At 35.0% G+C, this 23,657-nt stretch overlaps 1 protein-coding gene across 1 annotated transcript in view; it reads left to right on the top strand.

Annotated features, from left to right (window-relative positions):
• The first annotated feature begins 1,413 nt into the window (after positions 1–1,413).
• LOC136035622 (uncharacterized) overlaps positions 1,414–23,657 on the top strand; it is a 31,114-nt gene continuing 8,870 nt past the window's right edge. Inside the window, exons 1-2 of the mRNA XM_065717510.1 lie at positions 1,414–2,251; positions 21,720–21,880. Coding sequence (XP_065573582.1) covers positions 1,648–2,251; positions 21,720–21,880 — 765 coding nt within the window. The 5' untranslated portion in view covers positions 1,414–1,647. The remainder of the gene's footprint in view (positions 2,252–21,719; positions 21,881–23,657) is intronic.

A 23,657-nucleotide genomic window follows, 5' to 3' on the forward strand; every position in this document is an offset into this window, starting at 1 on the left:
ATTCAGCTATTCATAACAGCTGCGGCAACAATGACCAATTAAAGCTTTGAGGATGTTTATTGCTGTTGACGTACTGTTAGATTGTTTTTCCAAAATCATGTCTCAAATATTTAATTTTAATTGCCAAAATTTTGCCAAATCATGCTGTAATATCCACTCGAGTTTTCAAGGTTTAAAAAGCCTGTTAAAATCTTCAGCTTCTGAAATTAAACTCCGAGGGAATATCGACCATAATATACTAATTGCTTTCAAGTTTATTTGGCATTTAGAGAGGTATTTATGGAAATAAACATAAAATAACATTAGTGTGGTTTAGTTTTGTCCAAAAGAAGTCACTTAGTTTTGTTACTCCCAAAATGCAAATTAATTAGCGACTTTCCGATTTTCAGAGGCAATGAATATTACAAAGATTTTTGTCATCTAAGATTTGGCAATTTTACTTACTACTAAATTCAAACTCATTATCAAATGATTGGAAATTTAAAATGTTATGTTGAAAAGGGATATAATTTTTCGAAATTTATTTTTGAAAATGAAAATTTTCCAAATTAGAATAGTCAATGTGAACATAAGCATCGGCAATATTTGGTTATTAGCTTTTCTGTTAGTTTTTTTTTATCATGAGTTAGATTTTGATATTCTTTTATTTTTAGCCTTTCTTCTATTTTGATGGGAATTGCTATTGTTCATATATCTAAAATTTTCTAATATGTATATTTTCGTTACGTAAAATTTCTTTTTGTTTCTAGCTGTTGAAAGACTTTAGAAGTCAGTTAATAATTTGGGTGTCATCAATTTATGGGCCAGGTTTTTTCATCGTGATTATGGATACCTTTTTATTTTTTTGATATATGCATTGAGAATTGTGTTACTGTGTGTTGTTTACTATTTTAATAGAATATATTTATGCTTGTTATTTTTTTAATTTGTACTTAAATGTGTTGTCCTTGTCTGTCTTTATTATTCATAATAAGTAAAATAACAAAACTTTGGTTTTATTTTAATCATCTCTTCGCAAAAAAACACCTTAAACAATAATCAAGTAACAGTAAATATTTGATCAAAAGGAAATTGCTTGCGTAGCATAGGGATAACCTCTTAAATCTGTTTTTTAACCAACTTAAAGGCTAATACCGAAATAATTACTAGGCGTCAGACTAATATCCCATGGCTTTGTCAGGAAAAGGCTAATAAACTTTCCACGTAGGTGGAAAATACGACAAATTAAAGTGTTTAGCACTCCATGATGCTTCGTGCTAAAATAGCACCTTTTATACTCCAGAAGAAGGCCGCTCATAAAACACTTGACTACAGGGGGCTTCCCTACCAAGACACCTCCGTACGACATTTTCTATTAATTGCAGTATTAACAATTCTTGAGCATGAAAGGTAAAGCCAAAAAGAAGGAGTCACCTCCAGTGCTATTTACCACCTTAGAAAGACGCATGGACATTTTTCCCTGAGAAGACTTATTATGCTTCATCAACAAGTGTCAGTTAGTCTCTTAAACGGCTCTAGGAAACACCAGGTTTGGAGGCTCTTTACAGTTGCCATGTAGATATGGACCTAAAATAAAATAAAACCGCATCCCAATTTAAGTGGAAGGAAAGAAATCATGATTGTTTTACTGAACTAACCTATTTCGAGATGGCACTGTTTACTGTAACTTTAATCAATACGCTTACAGTTATATTAACTTTAAGGGAGGAACGGAGTGGAGGAGAAAATATGTTTCTTCTTCTATCAGCCCCAGATATCCAAAGAAATGTTGACAATGCTGTCGGTTTGGAAGAATTGGAGTCAGCTAATAACCTTTGGAGCTACTTGACGTTACTTGCTGGGATTAGCGGAAAGGAAGGTACGATATTTGCAGAAAAGGGTGAGGATTCAATAAATCTTGAATATGACGAATATGCCGAAGAAAGTTTTTCAGATTTAGATGATCATGAAATTTTAAAGCGTTTCTTTATACATGATATAATTGCTAATAGCTCCCAAGAAAAGTTTGTTACTTACTCCGTCCCGCCGGCAAAACGGAACAGTAAAGAGAAAGACAATACGGTAAAAGATAAAAAGAAAAAGAAGCAGAGATCTCGAAGAAAAAATTGGAGAGAAAGTGAAGGAACTATTTGTCCAGATCCTGCAACTTTAACACCAATTATCACCAAGGGGAATATTCCGCGAAGAGGAAAGCGATATCCTGATCATTTGGATCCGATAATGAGGTACAGGCTGTTAGCCCGATCCGGAGGTAAGCTAATTTCCTTATATCGTCTCATGGATCAGTTCACCTTTTAAACCCTTCCAATGCAAGGAAAAGAACCAAAGAAGTATGTGAGTGAAACGCCTGAAGGTTTTTTTTGGAAGGAAGAATCCCTTTGAACAAGTTTTTGAAAAAATCTTGGAACTTTCTCTTTTTTAAGTTTAACTGAAAAGTTCACTTCTCTGAAATTGCAATCCTTGTCATAGTGGTTCTATTTTAAGTAGGGTTTTAGTCAAAATAACATTTTTGTTGACGTTTTTAGGCCTACCGATTTTCCTTGAATCTTTTAAGCCTTGCAAGTAGGATAAAACTAAAAGTGTAAAGTTGAATAGAGTATATTAGCTAGCCTAGATAAGTGAAGCTTTCGACTTTTTCAAGTTCCTGTCCGTAAAGCACAAGCTGATAATCTGACTGTATATTTAGGTCAATGACTTTAGTTTTGACCGTATTGATCTTCATAGGCTCTCATTTGGCCTGTAGCTCTTTTTCTCATACATTTGTCTCCCTGGAACAAAAAAGGCCTAAATCCATGAAAAATAAGTATTCGGATTTGTACTATTATTTGTGAAAAATTTTTTTTGTCAATGTTTCATTGTCTAATGGAAAATTTAACCCGTTTTTCTACATAATATTTCGTTTTAACTATTATAGCAACATTCTTTTTAACAACCACAATGCGAATAGTGCCTTTCCATTTAGAGCAACATTTCCTGAAGGTTTCAGTTAAGTAAACTTACCCGTTGCTGATATGTGTCCTTTTGACAACCTGGATGCACTTGCGTCCCCATACCCTCGTCCATTCCTGAGATAGTGCAGATATGCCCTCTTAACAACCCGAATTACATAATGTCTTTTCATTTAGTTCACATTCCCTCGACGTTACTTGAAAGTTTCAGCTCAACATTCTTAGTCCTTTCTGAGATAGTAAAAATCTTCCTTTTCCACAACAAAAAAAATGCAGATACACAATTTTCATTATAAGAATGTAGTTACACAGCTTCCAATTCCCATTAAAAAAAATTTAGTTACACAATTTACAGTTTCCATTATTTACGGCCCTTGCCCCATAGCTCATGGTGATCTTATCATCCTTGGAGGTATATTTATTGGATTTTTCAACTATATTCAGCAAAATTGTTACCAACAAATTTTAATAGGATGTCGGTAGAGATTATAGAGGAATAGCAAAAGAGGCCAAGGGAGGGGGCTAGTTGCCCTTCAATTGCTTTTAATTCTTAAAAATAATAATATAAATTTCAATTTCCAATTAAATGAGCCCCCTCCGAAATTATTGTGATCACCTCTCGCATAAAAGCAATATTAGAAAAATAAATACATTGAAGGCTAATGGCTCTGGTCAATGGTAGAAATACGAGGCAATAATTTCTTATTCAATGTTAATTGTGTCGCCTGTCAAACAGTTCGTGATAACGAACTGTAGTAAGGAGCGACCCGGCTCAATAGTAAACGAAACTCTAAAAACGAAATTGAGATACCAATAGTTACATCAAAACCCAGCAAAAACATCATCAGATTCAGCGTATCAGAGAACCCTAATGCAAAAGTTTCAAGCTCTTATCTACAGAAATTTGGAGTTCTGAATATTTTGCCAGAAGACAGATCAGAAATGCGTGTTTATTTGTTTGTTTGTTTTTTTTTTCTCAGGGGTGATCGCATAGACCCGGTGGTCTTAGAATGTTTGGAGAGGGCTCAATCTAACGGAAATTAAAAGTTCCAGTGCCCTTTTTGAGTGACCATAAATTGGAAGGCACCTAGGCCCCCTCCCACGCTCATTTTTTCCAAAGTCACCGGATCAAAATTTGTAGATGGTCATTTTGTTCAGCATGGCTGAAAAACCTAATAACTATGTCCTGGGGATGACTTAATCCCCCACAGTCTCCGGGGGAGGGGTTGCAAGTAACAAACTTTGACCATTGTTTACATATAGTAATGATTATTGGGAAGTGTACAGATGTTTTCAGGGGGAATTTTTTGCGCTAGGGTGAAAGTGGGTCAGAGGGTGGGGGTTACATGGGAGGATCTTTCCATGAAGGGATTTATCATGAGGGAAGTTATTTTTAAAAAATGAGAGAATAGATAAAAAAAGGTTTTTTTTTCAACTGGAAGCAAGGACCAGTGTCAAAACTTAAAACGAACAGGAAATCTTACGTATATAAGGGGACTCGTCTCCTCCACAATACCTTGCTCTTTACGCTAAAGTATTTTTAGTAATTTCAACTAATTACTCTATGACCTTTGTGATTCAGGTGCTATTCTTAAAGAATTGGGACAAAATTCAAGCTTTCAAACAGTTCGTGGTAACGAACTGTAGTAAGGAGCGACCCGGCTCAATAGTAACCGAAATTCTAAAAATGGAATTTTGATACCAATAGTTGCATAAAAAAAATCACATTTTAATGATGATTTTAAATATATAAGTTTCATCAAGATTAGTCTTACCCATCTAAAGTTACGAGCCTGAGAAAATTTGCCTCATTTTAGAAAATAGGGGGAAACACCCTCTGAAAGTCATAGAATGTTAACAAAAACCACACCATCAGATTCAGCGTATCAGAGAACCTTATTGTAGAAGTTTCAAGCTTCTATCTAGGAATTTCACATTTTTTGCCAGAAGACAAATCACGGATGCGTGTTTATTTGTTGTTTTTTTTCCCATGGGTGATCGTATCGAATCAGTGGTCCTAGAATGTCACGAAAGGGCTCATTCTAACGGAAATTAAAAGTTCTAGTTCCCTTTTTAAATGACCAAAAAAATTGGAGGTCACCTAGGCCTCCTCCCACGCTCATGTTTCCCCCAAAGTCACCGGATCAAAATTCTGAGATAGCCATTTTATTCACGATAGTCGGAAAACCTAATACCTATGTCTTTGGGGACGACTTACTCCCCTGCAGTCCCCGTGGGAGGGGCTGCAAGTTACAAACTTTGACCTGTGTTTACATATAGTAATGGTTACTGAGAAGTGTACAGACGTTTTCAGGGGGATTTTTCGGTTGGGGGAGAGTTGAAGGGGGGTTAAGTGGGAGGGTCTTTCCATAAAGGAACTTCTCATGGGGAAGAGACTTTCAATGGAGGGGGCGCAGGATTTTCTAGCATCATTTAAAAACAATGAAAAAATAAATATGAAAAGTTTTTTCTACAGAAAGTGAGAAGCAGCATTAAAACTTAAAACAAACAGAAATTACTCCGTATATGAAAGGGGCTTTTCCTCCTCAGCGTCCCGCTCTTTACGCTAAAGTTTTTTACTGTTTTAAAGTGTAGAGTTAAGAGAAAGAGTCAAACTTTAGCGTAAAGAGCGGGGCGTTGAGGAGGAAAAGCCCCTTTCATATACGGAGTAACTTCTGTTCGTTTTAAGTTTTATTGTCGCTCTTTACTTTCATTTAAAAAAACTTGTGTTTTTGTTTATTTACATATAGTAATGTTTACTGAGAAGTGTACAGACGTTTTCAGGGGGATATTTTGGTTTAGGGGGGAAAGTTGAGGGGGGGGGGGGTTACGAGGGAGGATATTTCCATGGAGGAAATTCTTATGGGGGAAAAGAATTTCAATGAAGGGGGCGCAGGATTTTAATTAAAGTTTGACTCTTTTTCTCAATTCTACTTTATTAAACAGAAAAAAAATCTAGCGTAAAGAGCGGGGAGTTGAGAAGGGAACAGCCCCTTTCATACGCGGAATAATTTCTGTTCGTTTTAAGTTTTAATATCGCTCCTTACTTTCAGTTGGAAAAACTATTTTTTTATTTAGTAGCGTAAAGAGCGGGGCGTTGAGGAGGAAAGGCCCCTTTCATATACGGAGTAATTTCTGTCCGTTTTGAGTTTTAATGTTGCTCCTTACTTTCATTTAAAAAAACTTGTTTTTTTATTTAATAGTGTAAAGAACGAGGTATTGACGAGGGGCAAGTCCCCTCATATACTTAATAAAAATATACAAATATAGAAGTTCGTTACGTAAGTTTCGTATATTTGCTACTAATAAAAACGTTCGTAAAAAAAGTTCTAGTTGCATTTTTAAGTAACCAAAAATTGGAGGGCAACTAGGCCTCATCCCCCAACCCTTTTTTGTATCAAAATCGTTCGATCAAAACTATGAGCCAAAAAAATATCAAAGAGTATAAGTAAGTTACAAGAGTGGAAACTGTTACTAGTGCCAACAAAAGAATAACCAACGTCATCTAGCACTTGGCGTTTCTTGGTATCTTAGTGTAAAACTAAGGCAAAGTTAGTGTAATTAGTTTAACTAGCTAAACCAGTAAAGTTTAAGTGTCTGATCTCTGTTTCTGAGGAAAAATACCATTACAAAGCTTGAAAAATGTCAAAAATGGCAAATGCTAGATGACTATAGGAATTTTTGTCGATACTAGCGCTAGTTTCGTTCTTCTAGGTTACCCCTACACTTTCGATACATTCGCAATTTGAATAAAATTTCAATTCTAATCTCACATATTATTATCATAAAAATTTTTTTTAACGAGGCGAAACCACATTTAAAAACTAAATGTATACTATTTCAATATTAGAATTCGTGCACTGTTCAGTGCACCTATTGCCCAAATTACTTTAAAATTTTTACAATACGAGTCGAGGTGAAACGGAACTCGGTTAAAGTGAATCCGATCACTGCAATCGATCTGCAGATTCTACATGATTAGCTGCAAAGGAAAATAAGAAAAGAATGATTTTCGTCTCCCTATTAAGGTGTATGGGGAATAATCGTTAGAAGAGATTAATGTCAACTTCATACACAATATTGACAAGAAAGTGGGCGATTTTTCTATGCCAATTAATGAGTCTGGAAAATTATAATGTGGAAAGAAGGTAAGTTTGCCTTGAAGGGTATATCTTATTAAGACAGGGGATATAAATTAATTTTGACAATAGTGGCTAAAATTTCACGTCTTTAATGTAATTTCTCACAGGAAAGAGCTTAATAGACCATAATCACAATAGATGCCCTGACTTAGTATAGAGCGGAGGGGCTTCCATGCAATTTTTTGGCTTTTTTATATCGGAAAAAAGGGCGTACAAAATTAGAGGGGGCCCAGTCACCTGAAAATTGAAAGCTCTTAGTTGGCTTTTTCGTAAACATCAAAAATGATTGCATTGACAACCAGCCCTCCTGCCACTATCTTGTTTGTCCCCGGTGAATCCTGCGATTCCACATGGCATCCGATCATACTTTTTGGGATAGCCATTGCCAGAATGTCCAATAAATATGCCTCTGAGGTTCCAGTTTACACGTATCCGCAGGGGCAAGGGACTAAATTATAAAGGACGCCCATTGGTCATTGATTTTAGGGGAAAAGTGGTAGGTATGTTTTCAGGGGTGCGAATTAGGAGGGAGGGGTTGAGTGGCTGTATCCATTCTAGATTTTGAAATTCCTTTTTTGGTATTTTCATTGAAAAATACCTTTTTATTGGTATTTTCACCAGAAAAAATCGTATAAACAAGAAATTTACCCCCTCCTTAAGTTTGAAAAGCATGTCCCCCCTGAGTTCTTGTGAATTGACACCACTGCATTGGCTCTCCAATTGGCTTGAAACTTTCAGCGTTCGGTCCCTGCTCCGATTCTTCTTAGTCTTCTTAGGAAGAAGGTATTCGGAGGCCGAAAATTAGGCTCGAAGTATTTGTCTCTTACCAATTTTAGTCTTAAATCCGTGAGTCCTTTGACGAAGAGGACCCTAATCAACAACAAAAATTTTAAGTTAGAGCATATGATTTTGAAAAATAAGCCTAAAACTATTAATTCCAATAAGCTTGAAACTTGAATTTACGGAAGATAGTTTCGTAACCACATAGGGTTGCCATAACAAAGAATACAAAATGATCAAATGAAGAATGAGAATGGAATTTTATAAGACCAAGGACAATACTAGACAAAACAAGACGAATATTTTGGGAGGACAACTGCTTCCATTTTTCAGCGGTATAAGAGAAAGTTTCAGAGAAATATCTCCACATTTTCTGAGCGAAAATGCGAACGAAACAATCTGGATCAAAATAAAAAGACAAAAAGAAACATCGCAGAAAGTAAAATTATTCAAAAACCAAATTAGGTGAATTAGAAAAATCAAAGAACGCGGAAAAAAAAAGATGAAATCAAAATGAATAGAACCAAATAATCACTACAAAACAAACAAATAAATAATACGAGATTGATTTGTTCAAAACTGGGAACACAAATGAGCCAAAAGTCGTTTAATCTCGGTTAACTGGGACTCTCAGGATATATATCTCAGGAAAATATGGGCCCAGGTCAAGAAAATCACCGGACTATGATCATTTTTATTAGCTCAGATCAATTTTGGTAATACTAAAAATTGCGCTCAAATTTGTTTTATTTCTGATGTGCTTGACAACTGCACTCATAAGCTCTCAGGACAAGTGGACCCCAGTGCAGAAAAATTAAAAGTAAATTTGGCTGAATTGGTTTTTGATGCCCCAAAAAATAAGACCAAACTTTGTTTTGTCTCATATATGAAAACTTGTTTGTCATGTAAATAGGGCAAGGGAATTTTAATAAAGACACATAATTTTGGGGATTTTGTTTATCAAATTAGAATGTAATATTACGTACCGATTGTATCAAAAATTACAGACGCTCACACAGGGTAAGGGTACATCAATGGAGGGCAAAAAATATTAAAACAATAATCCTTTGTCCAAAACAGCATTATTAGTACAAAAAAATGGTGCAAAAAATAAAAGCACTTAAAGCAATGACATGCACATCAGCTTTGAGATTTTTCTTATCATAGTATCTTCCGTACAAAAGATATTTCATAATATAAAATAATGGAACCTGAACTTTTTCTACAGACTTCTAAACCACTCTCCTTCAACGCAATAATGGTAACCAGTGACGCAACAATGGTAATTAGTGACGTAACCAGGTGGTGCGGACCACGTAGGGTGGAACTCTCCAGGTGTTGACACCAAGAAAAGAAAGTGGAAGGTCGCTTCTGAGGTATATTAAGATTACAAACGATTTGAGGGGATTCTCCGTCATTAATTTTAGCTATTAATGCTTGAGGCTTTTGGGTGTTGGTTAGTTTTTGTGCAGATAACTAAATTGCAATAGTCTCTGCAAAGAGGCACGTTGAGACTCATAAGCATTAAAAACCCTTCAATCACATGCAGTACTGCGTACTCCAGTCTCTGACCCAACCACGTGCTTCTTCAATAAATAAGATTATTCAATCAATACCTTAATCCCCTTCTTCCCCTTATGTACAACCATTTCACCCAATTTAAGTTGAAAAAAATCAAATAAAGCTGAAAGTAAACAAGTAAAATTAAACATCATCTAGTTTAGACTATGATTATCTTTACTATATTTTATATCTTGAACTAACTAATTCCTTAAGTTTTATTTTCGTAAGATCTGACGGAGCTCTTACAACTTCTAATTAAGACTAATATTAACATCTAATTAGGACAACTTAATTAACTCTATTTCTTACCAGAGGAAGTGCTCTAGGGCCGCCAAAGTAAAGAGCCATATGGGTAAAATGTTTAATTTCCTTTTTTTCTGTTCACTTATTTCTAGTGCCCTTTTTAAGTGTCCAAAGTGATTAGAGGGTAACAAGCTCCCCTCTTGTTCCCTTCTGTGCCACCCGATCCTCTGTAACTCTCAAGACATCTGATCAAAATTTGAGATATCCGTTTTGTTTAGAATAGTTGGAGGGTCTAACTATTAGTCTACTACTGTTTAGAGGCCTCCCCCCAGGCCACTCAGCGTGTCCCCAGGTGGCGATAGGGGAACGCCCGACATATATGTTGGGTACCTCCATAGGAGGCACGGACTAAGGAGGGACTTTGTCTCTGGGGGTCCATAATAGAAACTGGAGCACCCTCGTCTGGGGCCATAAATGCAGATGGAGAGGAATAAGGTCTCTCAAATGTACGCTCAACATGATTCACCAGCGTGTTCACACGTCCCATGAGTTACAAACCTTGTGCCAGTTATGGGTTAAATTGCATGGTGACGCAGAACACCATCGTGGGAGGATGCTCTATAGAAGGACAACTATGGCAGGGCAAAAATCCAGATCTTTGGACAACAGCCTCTTCAAAGGGCTGCCCCGAACCTTTCGGGATACCTGCAAGACTGAGGACCTTGCGGTCAACTTTCCACTTGAGGCACGACAGCCCTAGAGGAAATTATATCCTAGTAAACGACACAGCATTCGATTGGGATTCTGATTAATGGATATTTCTTCTGGACTTGGTCTGTTTTGACAGGCGTTTTCGGGCTGAAAAACCTCTTCCAAGCTAATTTATCTACTATGGGCTTCCTTCCCTTAAGAGCGTAATAATTGAGGCATAAATATATAATGAGTCGAAGGTAATAGACTCGAGATTGTCTGTGCAGGACTTTGACTCTTGTTGATAGAAGAGCATCGCCAAGTGCTGAAAACCATGTTGTGACCATAATGGGCCCAGAATTGCACAGAGCTTCCATTCATGCTTGAGGTTCCAGGGACTTCTTGCTGTCTGGTTCTAAGCCGGATTAAGCGCTTCGGTGTAGACTTGAGGAGATATGTTGAACCCCTCGTCCTGCACTGGTATCCGGGATCAGTGCTTTTCCTGAGGCAAAAATAATTTCGAAGATTTAAAGAACATGAAAATTGAAACTTGGAAAGTTACGACGTTAAAAAATGACTATCATACCAATATTTTGACTGACAAATTCGGACGATTCGAACTCAACTTATTAGGAGTTTCAGAAACTCATATCCCAGGGCTAGGAAGCATGAAATAAGGTTATATAAAATACGTTTACTCAGGCAGGAAGGATGGGATGCATAAACAGGAAGTAGGGCTTATTATGAATAAGGAAGCTGCGATGTCTTGTTTAGGCTGAGAAGGCATTGATAATGAAATACTAATTGCTCATTTTATGACCAAAAAGTTCAGGGTATCAGTTATAGTAGCATGTGCCCTTGTTGAACCGACCGACGGAGATACTAATGACTCAGATGGATTTTACTGACAGTTACAGGAGCAAATAGGTAGGGTCCCAAGTAGAAATATGGAAAGGATGGTTGGGAAAGGTAGGTAATGAAGTTAGCAGCTGGTTTTGTATTAAATCAGAAGTTAAGCAGGGTTGTGTTCTACCCCTTTATATGAATTATTTTGATGGAATTTGTTCTAAGGAGCCCAGGAAAGGTAATGGAAGACGACGGAATCGAAACGGAAGGAAAAACTCTTCTAGACTTTAAGCATCTTAGATGAAAATATTAGCAAAATGAATGAACTTTTAGAAATTTTGTGAAGTCAGAGTGCTAGAATAGGCTTGGAAACTAATTTTAAGAAGACTTAGTCACTAAGGCTAGAAATAAGTGAAGATGAAAAGGTGACGTTTGGTAATAAAAAGATTGATCAGGTGGGCAGCCTCACTTTCCTTGGTAATATTATTAGGAAAGACGTGGGACCAGTGAAGATGTTAAAAGTAGAATAGCCAAGGCTAAGGGTTTTTTCACAGTTAAACAAGCTTCGAAGAATAGGAAGATAAGTCTGCAAACCAAAATTAGAATATTGGAAGGTACAGTGATGTCATTGGTCAAATAAGGCTCTGAAGTATAGGCGCTCCGAAAATCGGATGAAGATTTACTAGATGTTTTCCAGAGGAATTGCCTACTGTTTCTTCTGGGTACCCGGCTGACTGACTGTATTTCAATCAGAAGGCTGTACGAAAAGTGTGGTTCAATCTCACTTTCTAGGGCTGTAATGACAGAAAGGCTGAAATGGCTAGGGCACGTTCTGCGGATGACAGATTGCTGAAGATTGTCCTTTTCGACCAACCGTCTAGGACTAGACGGAAAGCAGGTCGTCCCCGTCTGGGGTGGGAGGATGTCAATGCGTGTGATCTGGTGTGTGAAGATTTAAAGGAGATGGGAACTTCCTGGGAGGGTGCAAAGGGGAGGCTTTGAATGGAGTAGGATGGAGGAGGAGTGTGCGTTGTTGTGTTGGCCTCAGGCGGCTTGGTGCTGCGGTGAGTTGTTTGTAGTAGTAGCAGTAAAAGGAGTAAAAGGGATTTGAATATAGTTTTTTGTATTGCGGAGATGATAATTACTTTGATTTGAGTTAAAAGAGAGCGAAAATTCTTAGGGGCTGGGAGAGGTCACCATGAAGCTGAGAAAAAGTAGAACATGCACTAGAAAGAAGATACAGTGATTCAAGATTGAGCAAAAGGAAGGTTTCAATCTTTTATTTTAAACGTTTTAAATCTAGGGGATACTTTTTTTTTAATGGAAATACCAAAAAGGTGATTTTCAAAATCTAAGATGGTAATTTCTTCACCCCTACTTCCCCAATTGGCAACCCTAACTGATATAATAGCTCTAGAGGTTTTGAGGGGATCTACTCATAGTTTTATTTGGGGTTATTTTTGTTCATATTAGGGTCGACTTATTAAACGATATATTACTATTTCAGTCCGTTTGAGGAAATAAATAATGCTTTTCCTCTTTACAAGTATTATGGACACTTTGTGTTTACTACACATTACTTACACGGAGCTTAATTAGGAAATACCCTGAAACAGGCTCTTAAAACAAAATGATTTGAAATGCACCTGTTGAATCGACAGCAATTATTGGGATTTATCAACTCCTAAATTATTTAAAAATAAAATACAGGGTGGATCGCTCGTTTTTGGAATAAAACGACATAAAATTTGGCCCGAACGGAACTCAGATTCCATAATTGAGAATTATTTGTGGGAAAAGAAATCAGAAATAATGGTTGTCCTGAGTCTTCCATAGCTCTTGTCAAAGCTGAAAAACCTTATCTAGATACGTTATTCCTAGTCTCTCAGTATTTTTTAAAGCCTATCTATTACCCCCCTCCTTTGATTATTGATGCTGATTTGTCCTTCTCACTAAGCCTGCTATTAACTTAGGGCCCGTCACAATCCTATATTTTTACCATTCTTCAGCATAATTCTGAGAGCGTAATCCCTTCTTGGAAACAGTTGCTTTTGTTTCCTCCTTATTCTAAATAATCTCCTTGATTGATATTTCTGAAGTATATAGCCCTCTTGTAATCTCCGACTAAAACTATACAGCTTCAGCAATTCATTGCATTTAATGTAGGCCTACTATTGAACTATAGAAAGGTTTTATTCTTAGTGTTTGTCACTCCAGCCCACACAAGAAAATTAGGAAACGGGAAGTTATTGGGCAATAAGAGCTATCCTCCTGTATAATATATATATATATATATATATATATATATATATATATATATATATATATATATATATATATATATATATATATATCTATATATATAAAAATAAGTTGTCTGTGTGTGGATCTGTGGATGGATCAGGTGACGTCATGTTTGTTCGCATATGACGTCTGAATTATTTCACACTAATACAAAAGAAGAAAAAAACTAAAAAAGGTAAAAACTACAAAAAAAACTAAAAAGAAAAAAAAACTAAAAAAGCTAAAAAACTAAAAAAAAACTAAAAAAGGTAAAAATCTAATAACTAAAAAAAAACTGAAAAAAATAAAAAAAGGCAAAAACTACAAAAAAAATAAAAACTAATAAAAAAACTAAAAAAGCTAAAAAACTAAAAAAACTAAAAAAACTAAAAAAAGGTAAAAAAACTAAAAAAAACTAAAAACTAAAAAAGAAAAAAACTAAAAAAAAGAAAAAACTGAAAAATAAAAGAGAAAAAGAAAACTAAAAAAATATGAATAAATATATATAAAAATAAGTTGTTTGTGGGTTATGTCTGTCTGTCTGTCTGTCGAGTGACGTCGTGTTTGTCCGCATATGACGTCTGAATTATTTCACACTAATACAAAAGAAGAAAAAAAACTAAAAAAGGTAAAAACTACAAAAAAAAACTAAAAAGAAAAAAAAACTAAAAAAGCTAAAAAACTAAAAAAAACTAAAAAAAGGTAAAAAACTAAAAACTAAAAAAAACTGAAAAAACTAAAAAAAGGCAAAAACTAAAAAAAAACTAAAAACTAATAAAAAACTAAAAATGCTAAAAAACTAAAAAAACTAAAAAAAACTAAAAAAAGGTAAAAAACAAAAAAAACTAAAAACTAAAAAAGAAAAAACTAAAAAAAAAGGAAAAAACTGAAAAATAAGAGAAAAAGAAAACTAAAAAAACATTAATAAATATAAAAAATATAAATATAAATATAATATAAATTAGCAATCAACAAAGCACCGAGACACAAATGACGACCGGGACACAGGGAGTATAAATGACGACCAGGACATAAGTAAAAAAAACAACTAAAAAAACTAAAAAAACGGTAAAAACTACAAAAAAACTAAAAACTAATAAAAAAACTAAAAAATCTAAAAATCTAAATAAACTAAAAAAGAAAAAAAAGAAAAAAGGAAAAAAATAAAGGAGAAAAACAAAACTAAAAAACGAATGTATATACAGACCGACACCGGGATACAAATGACGACCGGGACACAGGGAATATAAATGACGACCGGGACACAGGGACACAACTACAATGGGGACGCCGGGGGGCACAGGGGGATATAAATGACGACCGGGACACCGGGACACAAGGAATATAAATGACGCCCGGGACACTCAAAGAGAAATCACAGACTGGAACACCGGGACACAAATGACGACCGGGACACAGGGAATATAAATGACGACCGGGACACAGGGACATAACTACAAAGGGGACGCCGGGGTGCACAGGGGGATATATAAATGACGATGGCGACTCAGGGAATGGTCGATTAGCAATCACCATCAACAAAGCTCAAGGGCAATCATTAGAATCATGAGGTATAGATCTGAATACGGATTGTTTTCCCATGGACCATTATATGTTGCATGTTCAAGAGTCGGTAAACCTGACAATCTATTTATATGCACAGACAATGGGACAGCAAAGAATGTTGTATATTCGCAAGTTTTACGTAGTTAAAAACATATATATATATATATATATATATATATATATATATATATATATATATATATATATATATATATATATATATATATATATATATATATCTATATTCACAGGTGGGACATAGGGACACAACTACAATGGCGCGTAACTAATATGGCGCGTAACGACTTACGCGCGCGGGGGGGCTTGGGGGGGGCGCGAAGCGCCCCCACCAACTAGGTGTTGGGGTGGCGCGAAGCGCCACCCCACCAGCTAGTATATATATATATATATATATATATATGTATATATATATATATATATATATATATATATATATATATATATATATATATATATATATATATATATATTATATATATATATATATATATATATATATATATATATATATATATATATATATATATTCATACCCCGGCAGACTTTTATATTTTTGATTCTGGCTGTCGCTTGTCTTCTAATTGCAGGCAATGCGATTTTCTTCTTGATGTCAGGGCGTCACCTTATGTTCGACACAACCACCCTTGGAAAGAAAAAAACAGATTCTTCCTTAAAGCTGTGACTTGCCTAGATCGTTTTTGAGGCCATAAATATCAGTATATTGGTAAAAAAAAAAAAAAACTGTGTTGCCAGTTTAAAAAAAAAAAAAAAAAACAAACGCAACAGACAAAATTATTGCTCGTTCAATTAATTAAAAAAGTCTTATAATATTAACAAAAAAACGTTTTGCTGGAAGTATTCAATACTTTTTTCCAAGTAGCAACAGATGTTCGTCATTTATTTTTAAGTGCCACCAGAACTCTTAAACTACGTTGTCGTTTAACACGAGAAAATGTCACATACAACAAACCGTGATTAAAAACAGGTGTACGGAGATCGACGCCATAAATTCGAAAGTTTGTCCTTGCGATTTGGGCATTGTCATAGCAAATGCCGGTCGAAGTGGAAATTGACATAATTTAACTTCAAATTTTAGTCCATCTTTACTGAAGTTTGGCATAGATCGAGAAATGTTTATGTTTCTCCCAGTGATTATATTTGCCTTAATTATGTTGTTATATAATTCAATAACAACAAGGCATGTTCCCTTACACATACCTTCTGAAATATCCAAGGTACGTATAAGCATAACTATTCTATTTTCTTTATTTTTAAGTCACGGGGTGGCAAATATACAGTCTCAATTGAATCGATGAATTTTGGAGTGTATTAAATCCTTCCTTCTTGTTTATTATTCATAGAGACATTATTTTTGTAAGACTTGTATTCTCCTGGATGGCGATCGGCAATATCCGCATTCATTTTGCTTATTTCTGTGTTGAGAAAAATGACACGATCCTTCATTGCATAGAAATTTTGATTTGCCAGAAAATTTCCAAATATTTTCTTAACTAAATCATCACTGGAAATCATAACTTCAGGTAATTTGATGTCATTGAAGTCATTTTTGGGAAGATTTTAGTTTCGCAGGTCCAGGATGTACTCTAAAATCCTTCATCTTCTAGATCGACGCGTATAATTCTTTCTAAGGAAAAATGTTTGAAATACTTCCGGATTTCACTTTTTTTTTAAATATAGTGTTTCACTGCACCTGCTTCGGAGTGAAACTGGTAAGCACTGACGGAAATCTTCTCCAGTAGCTAGGATTTTTCCTCCGAACGGTTAATTTGGATTTAAAAAGGATCGCAACAACTAATACACATTGAATAAACCATGCTTGGGTAACATTTTCGGTTTGGAAAGTAGAAAACTTATTCTAAAACTTCTTTCGAACTAGGTCTTATGCTGGACATTGAATGTGAGGAAAGCGGACTGTTCAAGCCAAACGTCTTCTGTGTTGTTTGTTCGAGAGGCAATAGAGTTGATGCGATACCAGAAAACTCCATACACTTTATTTTGTGATATTCATCCCACAGAATGTGATACAAAGTTTTGTACACGATGGTTTTACCAATACCGCCTGGTCTATTTGTGCAAAAACATTTTTTTCGAATATAATTAGGACCATTGGCAGTTTGTAAAATATTGTTAACATTTTCAATCTGTTTTCTTTACAGAAGCTAATACATGCTTTCTCCAGTAGCAGCTGACTCATTAGAATATATAAATTCCATGGTTTGGTCATCTTCGTAAGTATCAATGTCGTCTACATAATGTTGTTCCACCTAAAAAATAAAATTTTGACCTTATATTGCCATCGTACTAAACTTGAATGCAATATTACGATAAGCACGCTTAATTGCAGCATCTTCTATGTTAATTTATCATGCTTGTCCAATAAAATTCTCTTTCAACTGATTTTTGAATCTTCCCCAAAGACCTTTTGGACCTGCAGGATTTCCATAAACAGGAATCTGAACGAGGAGTATTCGCATTATAGAAAGTATTTTGGACAGGGCCGATTCTTCTAGGAAATCTATGCACTGTCTATCTTTGAATGCAAGGCCATGAGCTAGGCATGCTTGGTTTTACGTCGCATAACGAATGGAATTCACAATAATGACATCTTCAAAATTTGTTGCATCCCTCACATGATTAAATAAAAAAAAAACTAGTTTTTTTAACAGAAAGTAAGGAGCGACATTAAAACTTAAAATGAACAGAAATTACTCCGTATATGAAATGGGTTGTCACCTCCGCAATCCCTCGCTCTTTACGCTAAAGCTTTTGATTGTTTTAAAAAGTAGAATTGTGGCAAAGAGTCAAACTTTAGCGTAAAGAGCGAGGGATTGCCGAGGGAACAACCCATTTCATATACGGAGTAATTTCTGTTCGTTTTAAGTTTTAATGTCGCTCCTTACTTTCAGTTAAAAAAACTAGTTTTTTTTTTTTATTTAATTTCTGAACGTTTTTGAATTAATGCATGTTTGATTTTTGCTCTCCGCACATAAATTATTAAACTGAAATTTGTATATTAATTCTTTTTTTGGCTAAATGGCTTTCTCTTAGTTTTAATCAAACGATTTTGAGAAATAAGGGGTGGGGAAGGAGGCCTAGTTGCCCTCTAATTTCTCGGTTACTTAAAAATCCAACTAGAACTTTTAATTTTTAACGAACGTTTTTATTAGTAAAAAATATACGTAACTTAAGAATTAAATTACGTACATGCACGTATGCAGGAATTTTTTTCGGGGGGGGGCCAAAACCTTCGAAACAGCAGATATAAAGTAGCACTTTTTTATTTAGTAGTGCAAAAATCAGGTATATCGGAAAATACAGATCCTGTAGTATTGTAGCGGATGGGGGGGGGGAGAAGACTGAAGCCTCAACAGTATGTTTTAGGCTCAGGTTATGTTCATAGCGATTTAGAACCAGTGATTAATCTATTATATCCCACTGAAAGGGAAATTTTAGGGTTAACAGTGCAATATGGATTCTGTGGGGGGTAGTTCTTTTATTGCAAAAACGTAGATTTTAATGAAAAATGATAGTTTCCAAAATTGATCCATTAAAAGCTGTACTTTATCCTGAAAGGGGGGGGGGGGATAAACGCCCTAATATATAGGATAATTCTATTTTGCTGCGGAAAGCAAACTCTCTTTACAAAAAAAATAACAGCACAATTTCTAATTACTTCAAAGAGGGTAAAAAGTTAGACAGAAAATGGGTTAATAATTGGGCAGTGACTTGACCGGATAATGGCATGCTGTAAAATCCCCCAAAAAAGGCTTCACACATGTATCTAGATTCTTAATAAATGTCCTACTTTTGCCAGAAATCCCAAGAAACCATGGGGAAATTAAACATTTCACAAAGTTTCGGGGGGGGGGGGCCCGAAGGCCCCCACCCTGCGTACGTGCCAGCTTGCGCAACACACTTTTATATTCTTATATTTTTATTATGTATACGAGGGGGGTCGTACCCTCGTCAATACCTCGCTCTTTACACTAAATCGTAAGTTTTGTCCCAATTCTTTAAGAATGACCCCTGAATTAGAAAGGCCGTAGAATAAATAGTTGAAATTACTAAAAATACTTTAGCATAAAGAGCGGGGTATTTATCTCCTCCTAAATACCTTGCTCTTTATACTAAAGTATTTTTAGAACCCCTCATATGCATAATAACCTCTGTTCGTTTTACGTTTCAATGCTACTCCTTACTTTCAATTGAAAAAACGTTTTCATGTTTATTTTTTCTTTGTTTTTTTTATAGTACTGTTAGAAAATCCTGCGCCCTTTTCATTGAATTTTTCTTCCCCCATGACATATTCCTCGAAGGAAAGATCCTCTCTTGTAGCCCCTTCCCCTCAACCCCACCCCCAAAACCAAAAAAGCCTCCTGAAAACGTCTGTACACTTCCCAATAACCATTACTGTATGTAAACACTGGTCAAAGTTTGTAACTTGCAGCCCCTCCCCCAGGGATTATGGGGGAGTAATTCATTCCTAAAGACATAGTTATTATGGTTTTCGACTATGTGGAACAAAATGGCTATCTCAAAATTTTGATCCGTTGACTTTGGGAAAAAATGAGCGTGGGAGGGGGCCTAGGTGCCCTCCAATTTTTTTGGTAACTTAAAAAGGGCACTAGAACTTTTTATTTCCGTTAGAATGAGCCCTCTTGCGACATTCTAGGACCACTTGGTCGATACGATGACCCCTGGGGAAAAAACAAAAAAAAAAACAAAAACAAATAAACACGCACCCGTGATTTGTCTTCTGGCAAAAAATACGAAATTCCACATTTTCGTAGACAGGAGCTTGAAATTTTGCTATAGGGTTCTCTGATACGCCAAATGCGATGGTGTGATTTTCGTTAAGATTCTATGACTTTTAGGGGGTGTTTCCCCCTATTTTCCAAAATAAGGCAAATTTTCTCAGGCTCGTAACTTTTGATGACAAAGACTAAATTTGATGAAACTTATATATTTAGAATCAGCATGCAAATCTTATTCTTTTGATGTATCTTTTAGCATCTAAATTCCGTTTTATAGAGTTTCGTTTACTATTGAGCCGGGTCGCTCCTTACTACAGTTCGTTACGTCGAACTGTTTGATGAAGAAGTGCTTGCAAATGGAAGCACTCTGGACGAGCTATAAAATTTAAATAGTGAATTCGACCAATGACACGCAATCGACGGATTTGTGGCTCCCATGTACTCATTTTCCCATCCCATTTATGTCCTTTTATGATAAAAGGAACATTTTTGGATTGTTTGCATTTGTTTCAATGCCTGGTTTTGTCGAAAATAGGCTTCTAGCATTGACCCCATCCAACATCTATCAAATCATCTTGGGCTAGGCTAATATCTGGCATTTGGTATTTTCCAGGTAAATGAATATTTAAACATAGAACACCATGACTCACTCTTTGGATCTCGTGGCCAAAAAGTCATCAGCATGCTTCAGTTGGTGTAATGCAGCGTACTTCCACATAGGTGTCTGCTTCATTATAACCCAAACACTGTTGATTTTCAACAATCTTTATTGATATCTCTTGTATCATATCTCTTGCAGATGGATTTATATAAATACTCTACCGGACCTATCCTGCCAAAGCCAACATATCCAACATTGATATAACGTTGAAATTTTTGTTCAGCAAATAAATTTTATATGTAGCGACGGGATGATTATCACGGGTATCTCGGTGATTGTTGGAGTCTGCAATAAACAGCAAGGTCATGGGAAAATTATTCTATTCTCCTTTCGTCCAATTTGGGGTCATAACGACGACGATACTTTGATTTTTATCATCCACTAGAGATTTAACTGAATTTTATTTCATTGAAAACCAAAATGGCACTGAAATTTTCCATATTTATTAATCATACAAATGGCATTTGGATTTAACTTCCAGAACGGATACAATCTGTACTGGATTATGGATTCTATCACAAGGACATGTGATCAACAGCAAATGCATATGTGTCAGTCCACGTTTTTAAAATTGAATATATATATATGATATATATATATATATATATATATATATATATATATATATATATATATATATATATATGTATCATGAAAAGAGAAATCACCAATGCTACAGCACAAACACACACACAAAAAAAAAAAAAAAAAAAAAAAAAAAAAAAAAAAAAAAAAAAAAAAAAAAAAAAAAAAAAAAAAAAAAAAAAAATAAAGAGACAGAAGGAGAAAAGGAAGACTGTTTTCCTAAATTAGTGATTAAATATATATATATATATATACATATATATATATATATATATATATATATATATATATATATATATATGTATATATATATATATATATATATATATATATATATATATATATATATGTATATATATATATATATATATATATATATATATATATATATATATATATATATATATATATATATATATATATATATACAGAGAATTTTCATGCAAACTTTTGGGAAATTGGCTACCTGGGATTTTTTAGCCTGAAAAAAACGATCTAGATAGGTTACGAGTTTAAGATAATTCTTTTAAAAGTTTAACAAAATTTAGAGCCTTAGACAGTAATGGAGAACCAATTATTCCAAGATGTTATTGTATTATTTTCCTTCTTTTTCAAGACTGTCCCCAGTCAGGAGTAGATCAGCGACTATTTTATTGTCCTTCACCAAGTAGGGATGGCTTTTGGAAATGCATAGAAGATTTCCAGCTCTGCGATGGAAATATTCATTGTCCGAATGGAGAGGATGAAATGCCAGTTCCCTGTTTGTTCTATCAAGTGGTAAGAATCTATTATTTGTAATATAACTTTGAAGTTTTTATTTAAATACGTGAAAAAGATAAATATTTAAACTGCCTGGGAATCGTGAAACATTTCAATAAACCTTGGTTGGTTTCACCAGCAGAAGTGTTGCAGGTTGCGAAATGCGTTACGAAACTTTAGAATTTTTTCTTTCCATTGATTAAATGCTATGGTCGTCAATCCTTCGATATTTTTCAGATGGTATGCACCAAGATGAATCTTTTCTTCAAGAAGAAGAACTGTATAAAATAGGGTCTGAAACTAAGCTATCAGAGTTGTTGGTAAAGAACTGTAAGTAAGGAGTGATTCGGGCTAATAGTAATCAAAACTCTAAAAAGAGAGTTTTATAACAATTGATACATCAAAAGAATTGGCTTTTTCAATCTGATTCCGAATATTACAAATTTAATAAGTTTGAAGTTGTCTTTCACAAACTGCGAGCCTGAGCATATTTGTCTGATTTACAGTAAAGGGGTGAAAAACTCCTAAAGGAGGCAGTTAATCTTGATGAAAATCACGCAGTCAAATCCAACATTTCAGAGAACCCATTATCAAAGAGGTTTCAAGTTCCTATCTGCGAAAATGTTGAATCTCTTCATTTTTCCTAGAAGAAAGATCACACATGCGTGTTTGAATTTTTTTTTTTCAAGGGGTCTTGAATCGAGCCAGTGGTCCTAGAAAATCGAGAGAGGATTCATTCAAACACAAATCAAAGTTTAAATGTCATTTCAAAGCAGCCAAAAATGTTGTGGTATTGAAAAGTGACATTTCTGCCATTTTTTGGCACCAAACTACCGCTTCTTTCCCAAAAGAGCCAAGTTGCTATCGATTGAAGATCAATTCTAAGACAGCCATTCGACTTAAAGTATCCAAAAAATTTAAACGGAATTTCCCAGTTTCAGAAGAAGTAATGCCCCATGGTTGTGCATTCGTTCCAAAAATGTCACGCAGTCCATTCAAGATACATGGTTAATATAGACATCTGATGATTCGCTTGATGTTTCATTAAATTTTTCACAGTTATACATAATTGCACATCAGCTGTTATGAAGGAGGGGCAGTTCACCATCGTGTGGGAAGAATCACTATATACCTCAAAGAATATATTTTAATGCCTACATTATGCAGTATTCCATAAATCTTCAGATAAATATGGAAAGGAGGAGGGGGGTAGGAATTATAGTCTAATCTCCCTTTATTTGGACTAAGCATAAATAAAGTTGCTGTGGGGTGATAAAAAAATGAAAAAATGAAAACAATATGGTATTGGATTTTAAGATCCCTATTGGTGGGGATGATCTCCGTTTCATGGCCCCTCAGCCAGGAAGTACAATGGGGGACTGGGAGCCAGGCATCCTGTGCTTTTCTACTCCCTTCCTGTTTACCATCCCCACATTTCTCCTAGTAGAAAAATGTTTTCTTTTCTAATACAACAGATTGAATTCATTAGCTTATTGGCAAAATAAATGGAGAGGTGTAAGGAGGGACAATGCATGAGAACCGTCAGGAAATTTATCACAGGGGAGGCAGGTGACGCCAGTAACTCTGCATTTATCGAAATTTGAATGGGATCACTGGCTTCCGTGTTTATTTATTTTTTCTTATTACACAGTTGGTGATAAAAAAAACTGAAAGTAAGGAGCCACTCGTGCTAATAATAGCCATAGCTTTAATAACCATAATATAACCCTAATAACCATAGCTCTAAAATAGAATTTTTATAAGAACATATGCATTAAACGAGTTGGCTTTTTAT

Source organism: Artemia franciscana, chromosome 2 (assembly GCF_032884065.1).
Source record: "Artemia franciscana chromosome 2, ASM3288406v1, whole genome shotgun sequence".
Lineage (NCBI taxonomy): Eukaryota > Metazoa > Arthropoda > Branchiopoda > Anostraca > Artemiidae > Artemia > Artemia franciscana.